Genomic DNA, 15,682 nt, shown 5'->3' on the forward strand with positions numbered 1-15,682 from the left:
CTCCTCGAAGCACATTGCTATTGTCGACACTCGCGTCTTCCGCCGAGGTCCGAGCGCCAAATATCTTATGTCATTCATGTCAAATAAAACCATTTAATTGCAGCTTCTCTTTGTCGTGAGTCTCTCCAGGTTGAATTGCAATAAAAGAAGTTGGACAATAACACTTGTCCGGAACAACGATGACACACACACACACATACAACAAAACAAAAAAAATCCTGAATTTTGACTTTAAACTCAGAATTCTGAGAAAAAAGTCCAGGATTTTTTCTTTTCCTAATTCTCTTCCATAACTGTTAGTATCAGAAATTAAAAGTTAATTATTGGCACTTTATGAAAGAGGACCTTAGCTGATAATCACCCGTTGCTAACTCAGAGACATCATTCCATCAGAGAAGGAAGCTTGAGGAACTGTTCAAAGAATAACTTTAGGTTTGGTTTATTTTTTAAAGTCTTTTTTAACTGCTTCCTTCTTCCTGGTATTATTTTATCTCAAACCATTAATGCATCACCATAACAATAAATCTAAGCACCGGGTGGTCCAAGTTGTTCTTCCTGAGAATTCTATTCCTGATTCACGCTGTAAAACATTAACCTGTATGTCTTTTACTTGAAAAGCTTATAAAATTTTTATATTTTTACTCACTGGCCTTTAACCCAACTGAGACTTGATTTTACTTAATTTTTATTGGTATCGATTTTATCTGCTTAACTGCGTCGTTTTATAGTGTTTGGAATTGAGTTTTTAATTCATTATTGTGTCTTTAGCCTTATTATTTATTTTTATGCTTATTTTATTTATTACTGATGTTCAGCACTTTGTTTCAGCTGTGGCTGGTGTTAAAGCGCTATATAAATAAAGTTGATGATGATGATGATAATGATGATGAAATTAATTCCATTACAAAAGAAAAATAAAAAGAGACTCTAAAGGTGTTCTTTGGAAAAAAAATCATAAGTTGTTTTGGAAATATAAAAGTTTTAAGATTCGCTTTCTGATTACTCGTCTAACAGGAAGTTTGCATTAAACTTGTGTCAGAATGAGCTCAACCAGAGAGACCAGCTTTACAAGGCAGACCGATTTACTAGTTTCACTTCAACATTGCACAATTATGAGCCACATATCATAACGTTGTTTGACAAGCACGCACCATGCTGATGGGAAAGTTAGGAATGGGATTATAAATAGAATCTTACCTCCAGTAATAGTAGTGAGAAATGATCTCAGTTTGGAAGAACCCACATTAGTTCTCACCAGGACAGTCAAGCTAATGACAAATCGGAGCAAAGTGGGTTTCAGCTGTGTGGAACATCTCAAACTTTAGGATCTTCTCAACAGTTCATGCAAACCTTGTTATAGAAACCTTACACCACCCATTACACCACGCATTAAATTATTATTCACATGGGAATCTATGGTTATTAAAGACCTAGTAGTGCAGACTGGGTTGGTCTGTGGTTCATTACCAGTAATGTTGGAACGCAAAGCTCCAAAATCTTTATTTATTTAAGTGAAATGTAAGCTATAGATTTTTACACAACGTTACTTTTGTATCAGACACTTACACTGACTGGCTACACTTGTTCTGTTTAGAAACACACGTTCCTCATGAAACGTCTCGCTAAAGAACTGCAGACCGTGTTTTCACTTTAAAACCCTCTGATGCAAAAGCGGCACAATGTACCACGTTATAACAGAGTACTGACTTAAGATGCTATGAAATTGTGATGGTCTGAGTTGTTTTAGATAAATCTGCTGTGGAATAAGCCTCGGTCTGAGTATCTGTTAGACTGACACCGCCTCCAAACTCAGATTGTTCTGGTTACTGTCCGCTGCAGGTAAGACACTGACCACTGATGATTTCTCCTCAGAAACCCCCTTCATACAATTTCAGCTACTCCTTTTAAAATCTGATTTTTAAACAAATCTAATTATTTAATAAGGAAAAATTCCTTAACTCCATGTCCAATTCTTAATGAAGTCCCAATAAAAACAGAACAACAGCCATGGAAACAAAGTGACGTTAGCAAACATCTTGTCCTTTATGAGAGGACATTGCTGTTTGTCACACATACAGTGGGTTTATTCAGACCTTCAACTGACAAAGGGAGACATTTGTCAGTTTACAGAAAGAAACATTGTTGTTGTTTTTTTATTAAGACAGCTGATCCAACATCACTTACCCTGAGCATAAAAAGGGTGCCTTCAGACTTGGGTGTGACCCTCTTCAGTAACAAAAACTGCAATTCAATCATTCCAGTATTTTGAACCATCCTGTCTAGGGTGTCCCCCGCCTCTCACACAGTGACGACTGGAGATAGACACCAGCTCCCCGAGACCCAGAAAGGAGAAGCAGGTAAAGAAAATGGATGGCTGGATGGGTTTCTTTCATTTTAATAGTTTTCTTCTATTGAGTTAAGGTCATATTCTGGCATGTCCAAAACACCTGCTGTAATTAAAAAAAGAGAAAGTGGCAGAAATCTTGTGGGCATATCGATTGTCCTGCTGCTTGAGACGTTAATAAAGATAAAGACAGACATCCTGGCAGTTTGCTTTGGAGTTCATGGGCAAAAGGCAAATTCTAAAACAAATAATTATAAACAAAAACTGAGCAAACTGGGATGCTACAAGAATAATCTTGCAACATTGCTTGAGTTGATGCATAGCGTTGTTTTCATCATTGCTCAACATACAATGATCTTTGTCTAAAACTCTGTTATAAAAGGCAGCGGGTGATATGCATCTCTCCACGAATTGTAAGGGCTTTATTTTGTTTTAGGATTGGTGTGAATATTTGATGTTGTTTTATGCCATGATTGACCAAAAAAAGGGTTTATTAAAAAGAAATTTTATGAAAAACATTCAAAGCCTTTCAAAGAGGAACAATTGGTGCATAATGTAACATTGTACACTGATCTATTAGGTCACGTTTCAGAAGCAACTCAAAATACAAAAGTTCTTTTGTGTGTGAAAAAAATTTTTTCCTTCCTGATGATGAAATTTGATAGAAATGTCATGACTCACCTGAACATTAGAACAATGGTAAATCAGTGGGGATTACAGAGATTTTCCTTGTTAAACATATTTTACAGAAAACACATATTTGAATAAGATGACATAGTGGTGGGAGTTTCCAGCTGATGCTTGACAGTACTATATAATCTGACTTCAAACTCACGGAACGCAGGACTGAGCAGAGACCAGGTAAGGAAAGAGACTCTGTAATAGCTATTTAAATGAAGAAAAAAAATTACCTTGAATTATTTTTACTTTAAGACTTAAAAAACATTATTCTTTATACTTAGGAGGTTTACTCATTTCATCATGTTTTATCCAGTTTTGCTGCAAGAGAAAAGACAAATTTGTGTCACTGCTGTCCGAGTGCGTGACTATTTTCAGTGTGTACTAAAAGCAGGTTGTTTTTGGGCGACTCCTGACAATTAACTTGATTGGAGCAGGTAATGAGTGTTAAATTGGTCTTTAAAGACAAGTTCAGTGTGAAACAGTTGACGTGACGTATGTTCCTCTTCAGGACAGACGGGCAGGACTTTACTTACTTTTGCATTTGATGAAGTTCAAACTGTCCTCACAACCAGGGGAAAACCAGATAAATGTCAGATAAATAATTTCACTAAATGCATCTTTTCTCTGGCTGTTTGATTCTTTAGAGCCCACGGCGTCAGCAGTGAAACGACTAAACAAAGATGACTACATCCACAATGAAACTCCAGGAGAGCTACAACCAGCAGGGTTTCCTCTCTCCGCTGCCTGTGCTGAGTGACACGGAGCTGAGGGAGGCCAGGGAGGCCTTCTCCAAGCTGGAGAATGAGTTTGGTGAGTAGGATGCACAGAAAGTGTTAGAACTTTGTAAAAAAAAAAAAAGCTTTTGTTACATAGAATTTAATCTTTTTTCTGTACAGCTAAAATATATTATTTGTTTTCTATATTTTGTTCATTCTGATCCATTTTTCCTATAGAAATAAATATGAAGCATAATACTGCATGTATGTAATGTATTTGTATGCATCCACAGGTAAAGAGTACACCCAGTACAGTCTCCACAATGTCCATCTTCAGTATCCCTGGGTTATGGCCCTGACTAAACACCCCCGACTCCTGCAAGTGATCCAAGCCATCCTGGGCCCAGACGTCATCCTGCTGGACTCCCGTTTCATCTGTAAATACCCGGCACTGAAACCAGCCAGCGACGAAGATCAAACCAAACCTGAGGGGACTGATGAACTTCCATATGTGGCCTGGCACCAGGACATGAGGTAAATCCGACTTCCATCCAGCCATCTATTTTCTTTATATCAATTCTCCTTTCTGGGTTGTGGGGAGCTGGTGCCTTTCTCCAGCAGTCACTGTGAGAGAGGACACCCTGGACAGGTCGCAAGTCCATCACAGGGACACATAGAGACACATAGAGACAAACAACCATTCATCCTCTCAATCACTCCTAGGGACACTTTAGAGTTACCAATTAACCTAACATGAATGTTTATAGTCTGTGGGAGGAAACTGTGCTGTGCCGCCCTAAATGTGACTTTAAACGAACAAGTTATTTTCATTTAGTTTTGTCTAACTGTGGCTGTTTGGTTTGCAGGTACTGGGGAATCGCTGGTGGTCCAGTTCTTTCTGTGTGGCTCGCTCTTGATGATTCCCAAAAGGAAAATGGAGTCCTTCAGGTCATCCCAGGTGCTCAAACTGAAGTTACACTTTTTCATGCATGTCTGTTGTGTGAATGCTGATTCAACAGTCACACAGTTGTTTTCCAGTTTGTTTGGTTTTTTTGTTGTTGTTTTGTTTTTGTTTTTGTCTGTAATATTTTTGGAATTTAACTAATTCTATGTTCTTTGGGCTATTTTAGCAATTCATAGATCAAAACAATCAGTTCATTCAGGATATGAGTGCTATAATGTTTGTTGTTGCTTTTTTACTTTTACACTATTTAAAATTTTTAACTTTTCTTACTAATCTTTTTTTCTATAGAAACGCACTGAGATTTCTTTAATACTTTGAAATCTGCTTCAGTAAACTTGCTCTATTTTTGAAGTCTTAGGTTACTTTTAGTTCTTAACATGCCTTTCGTTACTTTTAGCATTTACCTAAAATTTGATTGCTTTTGGTTAGTCTTTTGATTCTTTTAACATTTTGCTTTTTTTTTATCATTTTAGCTACCCTTTTGCTGTTTTTAGCTAGCAATTTGCTACTTTTACAGTTATACTTTTAGCATTTCCTTTGAATTTCACTGATTTTAGCTAGCCTTTGACTCCTTTTAGATTATGTTGTCCTTGTTGTTTTCAGCAGTCTTTCAGTATTTGCATGGCATTTTTCCAGAAAATGCAATTTTTCCAGTTTAATAGCTCACAGTCCTGCCTTAACTGTGCCTGATTATTTGACGGATGTGTCCTGTAGGTAGCCACTGCTCCGGCATGTTGCCCCATCGCCAAGCCACCCGCCCTGGAAACATGCTGACTGTCAACCAGGAGATCCCAGAGGAGCTGGTGCAGGTGGATGAAGCTGTGTCCTGTCCTCTGAAAGCTGGACAGATGTCTGTAAGTGTCTTTTTTTTTAATTATGTGGCTCTAACGAGATCTAAAAACAATCTCAACTCAGCCACTCATTAAATTGTTTTAACAGATTCATGATGGATTTCTTGTCCATGCAAGCGACCCCAACACATCACAGAGGAGGCGCTGTGGCTTCGTAATCCGTTACGTTCCCCATGTGCATACCCCATCCAGGTGGGACAAAGATTTATTTTCCAAGCTTCTGACTTTATTATATATATATCTATATCTATATAGATATAGATATAGATATATACATAAGATATATATTCACAATATGTTTGTTTATTTTCTCTGTTTTGCGGTTAGGATCCTGACCGACCCAGGAAGTTTCATGCAACCATGTTGGCTTGCGGGGAGGACCAGTTCAATCATTTCTCCAACAAAAGCACATGAGTGGGCACTGGAAGCTTGGCAACCTTTTTATGTTAGTCTTTGGATTAACGTTAAACCTATAAATCAAATGTCTATTATCACCAGTCATATTCATTTAAAATGTCTACTTCTATGCTAACTTTGACAATATATTGAACTGTTCTTGAAATGTGTCAACACAATAAAATTGTGTTGTTTTAAAATGTGGAAAACTTGAATATCATTATAAAGTTCAGTGTAATCTTTCATGCAGCTTTAAATAAATGTTTTCAAAAGTCAAAAACTGTAGTTGGTTATGGAATTTTCACAGGTTACCTTATTTGACATGAAATTAAAGTTTTACTAAACAGAAGTCAGAAACATGTTTAAGTGTAAAAACTAGAAGCACTCAGAGAGCACAGACCTCCACCAAGGCCACAGCATGATTAAACAACACATTCTCCCTAATATGGATCAGCATCAAAATAAACCCATTGATTTTTGAGTCAGCACCAACATTTCCTGAACATTTCATCCAAATCTGTTTGTTGGGTTTTACCTGATCTTCGCTAACAGACAGACAAACAAACCAATGGACACAACTGAAAATATAACTTCCTTGGGGGGGGGGCTCACATGTAGGAGCAGAGATAAGTTTATAACAAACGGTTACCTGTGACCTTGCCCTTTGACCCCATAAACCTTGAAATCAACAGGCATCACCTTTGACCCCTGATATGCCCAACTGTGGTGTTTAACATTCCTGCTATACAGCTGCAGAGTTAAAGCACAGATGACCTTTGACCTTGACCTTTGACCGGATCACCATCAAAATTTAATCTCTTCACAAAAATCACAAAATCCATTCTTAACTTTATGAATAATCTTGTACACAGACAGACAGACAGATGCTACCGAAAACAACCTCCTTGGCGGAGGTAAAATCTTACATCTGTATTTAAGTGGGATCACTGTCATTTCAAATGTACAAACAAACTTATGTTGTTGTGACGCAGTGAGGACCACCCACTCAATTAATACTACAAACAAAAAATTTATTTTTGTTTGCAAAGGGGAAAACTTTTTCAATGTGCACTGAGACCATTTAAACCTGGATGTGTCACAATTTGAAAGCTAAGAACCATTTTTTGCAACAGGTCAAAACAGCCTCTCTGTGATTTGTAAGGAAAAATTTAAACTGGGACATTGCTTGATGACTGATCGGTCTCATTATAGTGACACTTAAAAATTAACAGACAAATCAAACGAAGTTTACACAGATCTTTTCCTGAACATGGGCTGGAATCTACTCAACACTGATATGTTTTTCAGTACACATTAAAACATAACCAAATTATTTGATTAACTAATATTGTCCATGTTCTGTTTAAGCAGTTTTCAAAGATAAACTGTGTTTATGTGAGAACATCTCACAGTATACACAGTGTATATGTTACTTGCACCACGTAAAGGAGAAAAATAATAACTGCAAAATTTTAATTTCAAAAAACACTTTTATTGAAGATCTCACGAGTGTGTCATTCATGCAGAAAAAAGTTATTTTAATTTGATGCTAGTGAGGAAACTATAAATTTCTAGAGAAGATAAATACATTTACACAACATCATTCCTATTAAGCCAGTTTGAGAGTCTCTTTAACCATGGCACCAACTCCATCAAACACTTTGTGGATGGGAGCGTTGCACATGAAGGCGCAGGTGGTGACCAGCTTGTTCTTGACGTCAACGTGAGCTTCCTCCACGTCTTTGTTCACATGTTTGCAGCCCATCTGCTTTACGGCACCTGCCGTCTGAGCGAACGGCCACCTGAGCATAAAAAGACGAGGAACGTTGACCAAAACTGTTTCATATCCATTAACATTTCTGTTCTTTTTGAAGTACTTCACCCACTTGTCACACTCTTTGTCCTGCCCCACGGTGAGCTCACAGCCAGGCAGTATCTTTGCAGCCAGGACGGGGGAGATGCAGCACATGCCCAGAGGTTTTCCAGCTTTGTGGAACGCCTTGATGCTCTTCTCTAGATGTGGCAGGACAGTGCAGTCCTTGTTCTTCACAGCCCAGTCACACAGGTTCTTAGCCACACCAAACCCACCTGATTGAGCCCAAAACACTGAGTTTAGATCTTTACATCAGACAGAGAGGAGTCAGAAAGTGTTTATTCTCACCAGGTATGATGGCAGCATCGAAGGCTGACACGTCTAACTTGGCCAGATCTGTCACGTCACCTCTGGCGATTCGGGCACTTTCCTGCAGGATGTTCCTCTTCTCCTCAGTGGGTTTCCCCTCACAGTGGTTTACAACATGCATCTGATCTGCATCTGGAGCAAACATCTGCACCTGATACCAAACACAAGCATGTTAAATTACACTTTAACCTCCAATGAGGAGACATGCTTGTAGAAAATGTGACAGAATCCAGACTCTTAACACAGAGGAATACACTGGAACAAGTTTAAGTTGAGCTTTCCTTGCCCTTACCTTTGCTCCGGCTCGACTCAGGTGGACGAGGACAGCTGAAGCCTCGTGGATCTCTGTGCCGTCGTAGACTCCACAGCCTGACAGAATAACTGCAACACGCTTCACCATGATGACTGGAAAACACACACAGCAGAAACTGTTCATCTAAAGATATCAAAACCCTCGAGGCTGTTTCATTTGTTTCTAAATGTTTCACAATGAGGTGTGATTTTCTAATGTTTCTCTGTAAGACATGAGGAGTAGCCTCTGAGAACGGCATATTTGCCGCCTGTTGCTTGTTCATATAAAATATTTACAGAGCCAGGTGAGAAATGAGCCTCAGGGGACCTGCTGCTGCCAGGTAACACTGGTGACACCAGTAAGGACAAATAAGTTCCCTGTCTGTGCACGACTCAGCTGTGACATACAAACACATCAAATGAACCTCTCTATATATATTTATTTGTGTGTCACCATCTCATTGAGGAAATTCTTTTGTGCAGTTTTGCTCTACTGTTTTACAAAAACAATATGGTCTAAAATTAACTCGTTTGTTCTTAACACAAGAGGAAAAAAACAACAACTTCTATAAAAGCAGAGTCAAATACATCTTCTTACCTCGAACGGGTCTAGTTGTAGGTGGTCTGCAGTTTGACACGATGTGTACAGGAGCTCTTCAGAGGAGGTTTGAAGGCTGAGCTGGGTGCAGAACCTCTTATAGTCCTGCCTCTTCCGTCTCCTCCCACAACACCATGACATCATAAGCATTACACTTACCAGAATGGGTTTAGTTAATCTTTAATCCAAAATACTGAGTCATTCTTTTTATGGTTCTGTTAAAGTGGCAATAAATCTAACTCTGATAACAAGATGGTTAGCACTGAAAGATTGAGCTTTTGGCAGAATTATTTATTAAAACACAACCGTTTATCTAATTTGGTAGCTTTTCTTAGTTTTAAAACTACAAATTATTTGATCACATTTTAAATGTGTAAGAAGAACAATTTAGTTTTACATTTCAACATAGAGAAACAGCACCGCTCATTTTGAACAAATGTCCTTTAACATGTAAAAGGCGCAGCTTATTTTTTATTATTATTATTTTTTATATATATAGTTCTCTTTATTCTTATTCTTCCTGTTACGTGTAATAATGTGACATATCATAGACAGTTAGTATTACAAGGAAATGGTTTCAACCTGAAACTTGGGAGGGTCTCTTTATTCCTCCCAGCTGCCGTGACGGCGCTGTAATTTCCCAGGAAGGTGGTGCATCTCTGCCTCTCATGTTTTTCTCGTGTGTTTGTGTTTCTGCTCTATAAAAGTCCGTCTGAGGTCGTCCGAAACACACCGCTGCCATGGCTCAGTCCAACTCACTGCATGTGTCTGTCGGCATTCTGAGCATTTCTGGTGGTAGGTTTTTATTTTTATATGTTATTTATATCTTCTTTCTGTATAGATGTCATAAACTTTACTGAAACGCAAAAATGCAAATCACTTATGCTTAATTGATTCAACTGTTACTTTACACCAAACATAAGGAATTGAACTTTTTGCATTGCTGGTTCTCACTTTCTTACATAATTAATTGTAAAGAAATAGTAGTTTTCACTTATTTATCATAAAGGATGAATGATTATGAAAATAAAATAGCTGGACTTTAGTAAAACAAAGGTTTATGACAATCCTGTTTTGCAAACTTTGATAATTAGAATGTTTTTTTTTATTTTATTTCTTTTATTTTGTTGGGAATAGTTTACAGATCTGCTTTCAGACATGAAACAGAGACAAAAAAGTTTTCTAATCACAATTTACTGTATACATTTCTTTCCATCGCTCTACATAAATTAACTGCTTTATGATGTCTAAAATAATTTTTTTGAATCGTCTTTTAAAAGATGAAAACTATATTGAATGTTTGTTTGAATTAATCACCCACATTTTATTTCTTTTTTTTTACTTTAGGCTCCCTCCTGCTTTTGGTGAACAGCTATGCCAGCTCTCCTCAAAAAGACTTCATCCCCCATACTGCACTGGGGATTTTGCTCCTCATCATCTCAGCCCTCGTAGCTTATGCAGGTTTGTTTTAAAAACATTTCCGCTCAGATTTTAATTTTCTGCCCGTTTCCAGCCTCCTAACTAACCTTTTCCCTCTCCTAGGTGTCCGTCACAGTCTGGCACACGCTCAGCTGTTCTCCAGTCTGTGTCTGACTGTCTCCGCCCTGTGGTGTGGTTCAGGTCTGGTCTACATTCTGATAGGACAGGAGGTGCTGAGGCTCACGGAGCTGAAATCTTCATTAGTCCCAGGCCTGGCAGCATTTACCTTAGCCCTGTTCATCATCGGCTGTGTGGCACTCTTTGTAAAGAAACCAGTTTTGTTCCTCATAGCTGTGGGCATTTCTTTAGCCTGCGCTCATCAAATAGCTGCTCTCTTTGCTGTGGGCTTTGGACAGTCTGCCACTGCTGCAAACTACCTTCTTGTCTGTCTCGTGTGTGTTTACTTTGGCTTTGGGCGTCTTCTCTCCATGATCACTCAAGGTAAAGTGAGACCTCCAGGTACAGGCTTGAAGCAGAAAGCAGAGCTGCAAACAGAGCAGAACCAGGGGTGCACTGGTGCAGTAAGTGTAGGTTTGGTGATGAACTTGTTGTCTGCCTCTGTATTAGCCTGTCCCCTGTTAGGTGTGGTCCCCAAACTCTTTGTGGGCCATGTCCCCTGGCTGTGGACGGCAGGGGTCTTCCAGCTTGGCATGTGTGTCCTCTTTTATCGAGCAATGGACACACTAGCTGCCACTTTCTATGGTTTTACAGCCCTGCTGAAATTTGCAGAGGGTTATAGTGCTTTGTTGTCTTTGTACTCCATTCAGCCCTTCTCTCCTGTTCCCTTCCCTGTCGTCTTTGCGGTGCTTTTCTCTGTCCTGGCTCTGTTTAGCTGTCAAAAGAGCATTCTGGAGGGGCTCTACCAGTTATTTTTTGTAGCATATTGTATTTCCATTGCAGCACAACCTGAAGGTTTCTTCCAAGGAGGCACTCAAGGAGTCCAGGGAGCCATATTTGTAGCTACAGCAATAATGCTTTTTATTACAGCATTCAACATGGTCTCCAGCACCTTAATTCCCACAGGGCAGGGTGTTTTCAAAACTTTAGTAACCAGGATGCAGAAAGTTACACTCAGATCTCTTGATAAAGAGCAACATGTACCTCACCTGGGCTACTCCAAATATGCAGATGCAGAGGTGTTGGGCCATGCCTGCAATGTTCTGGCAGCTTTTGCCATCACAGCCACAGTTGGTGGCAGAGATCCCCTGTCTGTACTCATTCTGCCCTGGGTGGTGATGGCTGGGGGGGTACTGCAGCTCCTGTGTGGCTCAGTAGCGTTCGCTCGAGGCAAAACCTTCGAGAGTACCGTTTTTATTCTCTACGGGGTGATGTGGACAGTTTGGGGTTTGACGCGATACGGTGGTCTGTACGGTGAAACCAGAGGCTTTAATGTGGCCGTTGGGATCATTTGCTTCATGTTGTTTAACTTACTGGTGACAGCTGCAGCGTTGTTTCTGAATGTTGCCTGGTTTGTCTACGCGTTCACCTTCCAGCTCATTCTCATCAGCTTCCTGCTGGATGCAATAGGTTCACTGCCGTACGGTTACGACATCGGAGTCACAATCATCTTTGGTCTCATCAGCTTTTATTGTTTCCTGGCCCACATTTTCAACAGCACCTTTAAGTCTCCCCAAATCCCCTTAGGAAGACCTGTAGTCAGGCTGGGTGGGGTTGGAGGAGGGGCAGATGTGTGCCCACATGTTCCAGCACGCAAAGCCACATCGGTCCAACAGATTGCAGGTGAGGGTTTAAAGACAATGGTGCTGATTTCTAAACAAACACCTGTTTACGTGCAGTACCTGAGTTCAGTCTTTCTTTAAACTGATTGCAGAGATCATGAAAAACGGTGGCATATGTGGAATGCCAACAGACACCGTCTACGTGCTGGTAGCAGCCTGCAACAGGCCAGATGCAGTAGTCAAAGCTTTTAAGTAAGTTTCCATTGCTATGAAAATGGTTTTAGGTTTATAAATTGCATGATTCTGTGTAACTGCTGTTTGTTTGGCTTCAGGGTTAAAAAGCAGGCTCAGGACCGACCCATGTCCATGTGGATCTCTTCTATCAAGCAGCTGGAGCCTGTGAGACACCTGCTGAGCCCTCTGCTGCTGGACTTCATGGAAGCTGCGTGGCCGTCATCTATCAGCATGGTCATACCCAGAGGTGAGGGAGTCTGTGTTTACATCTTTGTGTGTCCATGAAATCCTCATACATGATGAGGTTTCATAAACATAATGATTTTTTTTTTTACTCCTGCAGGTCCCTGGATGGATATCTTTGGTTTAGGGGAAGCTGCCATACACATAGGAACTCCACAGAGCATTGCCATCAGAAACCCAGACTGTGCAGTAGCTACACATCTCATTAACCTGGTAAAGGCCATGAACATTGTTCACTGCACATAAATTAAATTAAGGCAATAAAGTGAGCAACCAAAACGTTTGTGTCTTACAGGTGGGACCCATTGCAGTAACTTCAGCCAACCCCACAGGAGAGGCAGACACAACTCACCATAATCAAGTTTATGCCAAACTGGGAAAGAAGGTAATGACACTGATTTAGTGGTATTAAAGTCAACAGGATTTTTTTTTATGTTTCTAATAATAATATGTGGATTTTATTGGTTACAGGTGGATGGAGTGTTGTGTGATGGACCCTCCCCAGAAAATATTGCATCTACTGTTGTTGACTGCACAAAGATTGAAACTGGACAAATTGGTTTCTTCAGAGTGGGTCTCATTCCTAAATCTAAGGTGATATAAATATCTTCCACTGTTCTCTTCATTGATTGGAAACCAGTTGGTCTTCATGCTAATAATAAAGCCTGATATATGTCATTGTCTGTTCTCCAGGTTCTTCAAATTTTTGAAGAGGTTCAAAATCGCCACAAACACGGACAGACAAATCTGGGATTTGTTTATGATCTTCATCTACCAGATATACAAAAGGAGAGAAATTCAGGAGATTACGACACAACAGAGTCAGGAAGAGGAAGTGGAACCGAAACACCTTCTAGTGTTTCACCTGAAAGAAGTCCAGACCTTCGAAGAGAATCGCAATAACTCATCTTAGCGCTGCTTCAAGACATTGCCAGTGTTCACCAATCTATCGAATACAAATGTAAAATTTAAATTTTGCCAAACTCAGTATATATACACACAGACTGAAAGACTTTAACGTATGTTTTGTACTATATGTAAATTGTCTTAGTATTCTTGACCTTTTTCCTTGTACCTTTTAGCATTTTAATATATTTATTATCTGTTAAACACAGATAAATAATATTTCAATATTTTTGGAAGGAGTTTTAGTTGTTTAAACAATATTGTTATAATATGTTTGTGATCAAGTTCTTGCTCATTTTGTTAAAACATTTCCATAAAGAGGCTTACTGAACTTTGCACATTATGAACGTTATCCAATTCCACAAAAAGATCACATTGTTAACAATATTACTTGAAAATTGAACTGATTCCCAAAAGAGCAGAATCAGAAAATGATGATAATATGTATAAAAAAGTTTTTTTGGGTAAATGTGTGATCATCAATGGTAATAAAATTTCACTGTTGCACTTTATGCAATAATGCACCCAGTTATCATATTCTTAATCCCCTACATAGTTCAACACATTCATGCTCAGCCACTCAAAACTGAAAACCCTGTTGGAATAATAAACAACCATTTTCAGTGTAATTCCACTAATTTTCAGAATAACTTGAGATCTAAATTGTCATTTAGGATCAATTACATGCAACAGTTTACTTCATAAAAATGCATTTTGTGTATGAAAATACAAATTCATTTTCATATTTACATTTAAAACATCTTAAACACATGTAATAAAAATCTTACTTTGCTGCTTTCCCTTCGCATAAATGACAACTAAATAAAAGGAAGACAGCAAAGACAATTGGAGAAAAAAACATAATGAGTAGTATTAAAACATAATAACAAATCAATATTTATGAAGCTGATAACTTGGTGTTTATTAAACTTCCCCTTCCATTTATATCACGTATTACTGTGACAGTTTTGTAGAGTGAAATAAATTTGTATATATTTAAAAAAGCTGCGCAAGACAAGGCATTAAAAGCTTTTCTTCTTATAAATCACAGTAATACATATTTTTTTAATATAGTAATGTATTCCTTTGATATTTGAATGTTATGTTATGGCCTGGCTCAAAGACCACAACAAAAAAAGCAGAAGACTGCAGGCATAACATTTAAAAAATGATGTATTTTAACAAAGATCTAGTGAGTGTATGGAGGCACTCCACTGGAGACATTGGCCAGCTGCCTTCAGTTCCCAATTACTTGGTACCCTGCACAACACACACACACACAGTTATTGCCACCCAACTTAAAAGTAAATGATGATCGGAAACTGTAAACATCAGGAAGCATTCCAGTAAATGCAGGTATTTAGAAACCTTCCTCTTCGGTAAGTAAACATGGGTGGACTTCAGACTACAGATCATTTTATGCACTCTGTTGGCCAGAAGACAATCTGTAACAACTTTCAGGAAAGCATAATAAGGATGTTTGCATTGTTAATTGTTGTTTGTGTGCGTTTAAACCTTAAGGGCAAAAGTCACAATTATGTCATATTAGGTTTTTGTTTTGCCCATGCACTTCCACGGGGGTTTCTAGGAAAAGAGTTACTAATCAGTTACTAGGAGCATGAAAGCAGGCAGTTCTTTCCTGGTGCGTCAACATTCATTAAACAAGGACTAACTTATAGTGCAGACTGGGGCACTTTCTGTAGAAATATCCTGAGAATTCTGCTACAATAATCATGTATTGCAAAACTAACAGAAATGTCAAAGTTCATAGGATGGTGTTTACATGAACTGATTTGAACGTTTTGAGTTTGGAGCTGTTTTATAAAGGCAGCAACCGGATTTGGTCTGGGTTTCACTTAAACTGAGACAGTTCGAAGAATTATTTACAACAGCTTAGATATTAACTGTTAAATGTTCTTCGCACTTCAGAGGTCCTCAGCTGTATATTTTTTCTCACTGTTTTTGTAGACACTAAAATCTGTTCAGGGTCTTGTGGGGGCACTGGTGCTTATCTCCAGCAGGGAGTGAGAGGCAGGAGTACACACTAAAAATGTCCTCCATCACACCAGAGGCCAGTTTAGACTTAATATGCTTGTTTTTAGACTGTTGTAGAAAAGT

General features: G+C 38.9%; 3 protein-coding genes across 3 annotated transcripts; 2 read left to right on the forward strand and 1 right to left on the reverse strand.

Annotated features, from left to right (window-relative positions):
* The first annotated feature begins 3,673 nt into the window (after window positions 1–3,673).
* zgc:174917 (uncharacterized protein LOC565650 homolog) lies at window positions 3,674–6,101 on the forward strand. The gene is given in 7 exon segments (XM_017424131.2): window positions 3,674–3,835; window positions 4,035–4,275; window positions 4,608–4,699; window positions 5,420–5,559; window positions 5,645–5,726; window positions 5,729–5,748; window positions 5,884–6,101. Coding segments are annotated over 7 exon segments (792 nt in total). The 5' UTR covers window positions 3,674–3,705; the 3' UTR covers window positions 5,971–6,101.
* Window positions 6,102–7,422: 1,321 nt separating this feature from the next.
* On the reverse strand, window positions 7,423–9,127 carry LOC108240557 (glutamine amidotransferase-like class 1 domain-containing protein 3A, mitochondrial). Its single transcript, XM_017424114.3, has 5 exons — window positions 9,024–9,127; window positions 8,427–8,539; window positions 8,114–8,285; window positions 7,839–8,040; window positions 7,423–7,754 (listed from the first exon to the last, which is right to left on the reverse strand). Exons 2-5 carry the CDS (start codon window positions 8,532–8,534, stop codon window positions 7,562–7,564), a joined length of 675 nt encoding a protein of 224 aa, XP_017279603.1. The 5' UTR covers window positions 8,535–8,539; window positions 9,024–9,127; the 3' UTR covers window positions 7,423–7,561.
* Window positions 9,128–9,487: 360 nt separating this feature from the next.
* Window positions 9,488–14,208, forward strand: si:ch211-153b23.4 (uncharacterized protein LOC335392 homolog). Its single transcript, XM_017424127.3, has 9 exons — window positions 9,488–9,818; window positions 10,371–10,484; window positions 10,566–12,242; window positions 12,334–12,433; window positions 12,514–12,662; window positions 12,759–12,871; window positions 12,954–13,043; window positions 13,130–13,252; window positions 13,352–14,208. The coding sequence occupies exons 1-9, from the start codon at window positions 9,764–9,766 to the stop codon at window positions 13,559–13,561; spliced, it is 2,631 nt and encodes an 876-aa protein (XP_017279616.1). The 5' UTR covers window positions 9,488–9,763; the 3' UTR covers window positions 13,562–14,208.
* The last annotated feature ends 1,474 nt before the right edge of the window (window positions 14,209–15,682 follow it).

Source organism: Kryptolebias marmoratus, linkage group LG9 (assembly GCF_001649575.2).
Source record: "Kryptolebias marmoratus isolate JLee-2015 linkage group LG9, ASM164957v2, whole genome shotgun sequence".
Classification (NCBI taxonomy): domain Eukaryota; kingdom Metazoa; phylum Chordata; class Actinopteri; order Cyprinodontiformes; family Rivulidae; genus Kryptolebias; species Kryptolebias marmoratus.

Bases quoted from the DNA above. Each gene is read 5' to 3' on its own strand.
- LOC108240557 (XM_017424114.3), bottom strand. From the start codon at position 8,534: ATGGTGAAGCGTGTTGCAGTTATTCTGTCAGGCTGTGGAGTCTACGAC. The intron at 8,286-8,426 runs GTAAGGGCAAGG...GTTTGGTATCAG, and splicing joins TGAGTCGAGCCGGAGCAAAG to GTGCAGATGTTTGCTCCAGA. The intron at 7,755-7,838 runs GTGGGTGAAGTA...TTTTATGCTCAG, and splicing joins CAGGACAAAGAGTGTGACAA to GTGGCCGTTCGCTCAGACGG.
- si:ch211-153b23.4 (XM_017424127.3), top strand. From the start codon at position 9,764: ATGGCTCAGTCCAACTCACTGCATGTGTCTGTCGGCATTCTGAGCATT. The intron at 12,872-12,953 runs GTAAAGGCCATG...TGTGTCTTACAG, and splicing joins CTACACATCTCATTAACCTG to GTGGGACCCATTGCAGTAAC. The intron at 13,044-13,129 runs GTAATGACACTG...TATTGGTTACAG, and splicing joins ATGCCAAACTGGGAAAGAAG to GTGGATGGAGTGTTGTGTGA.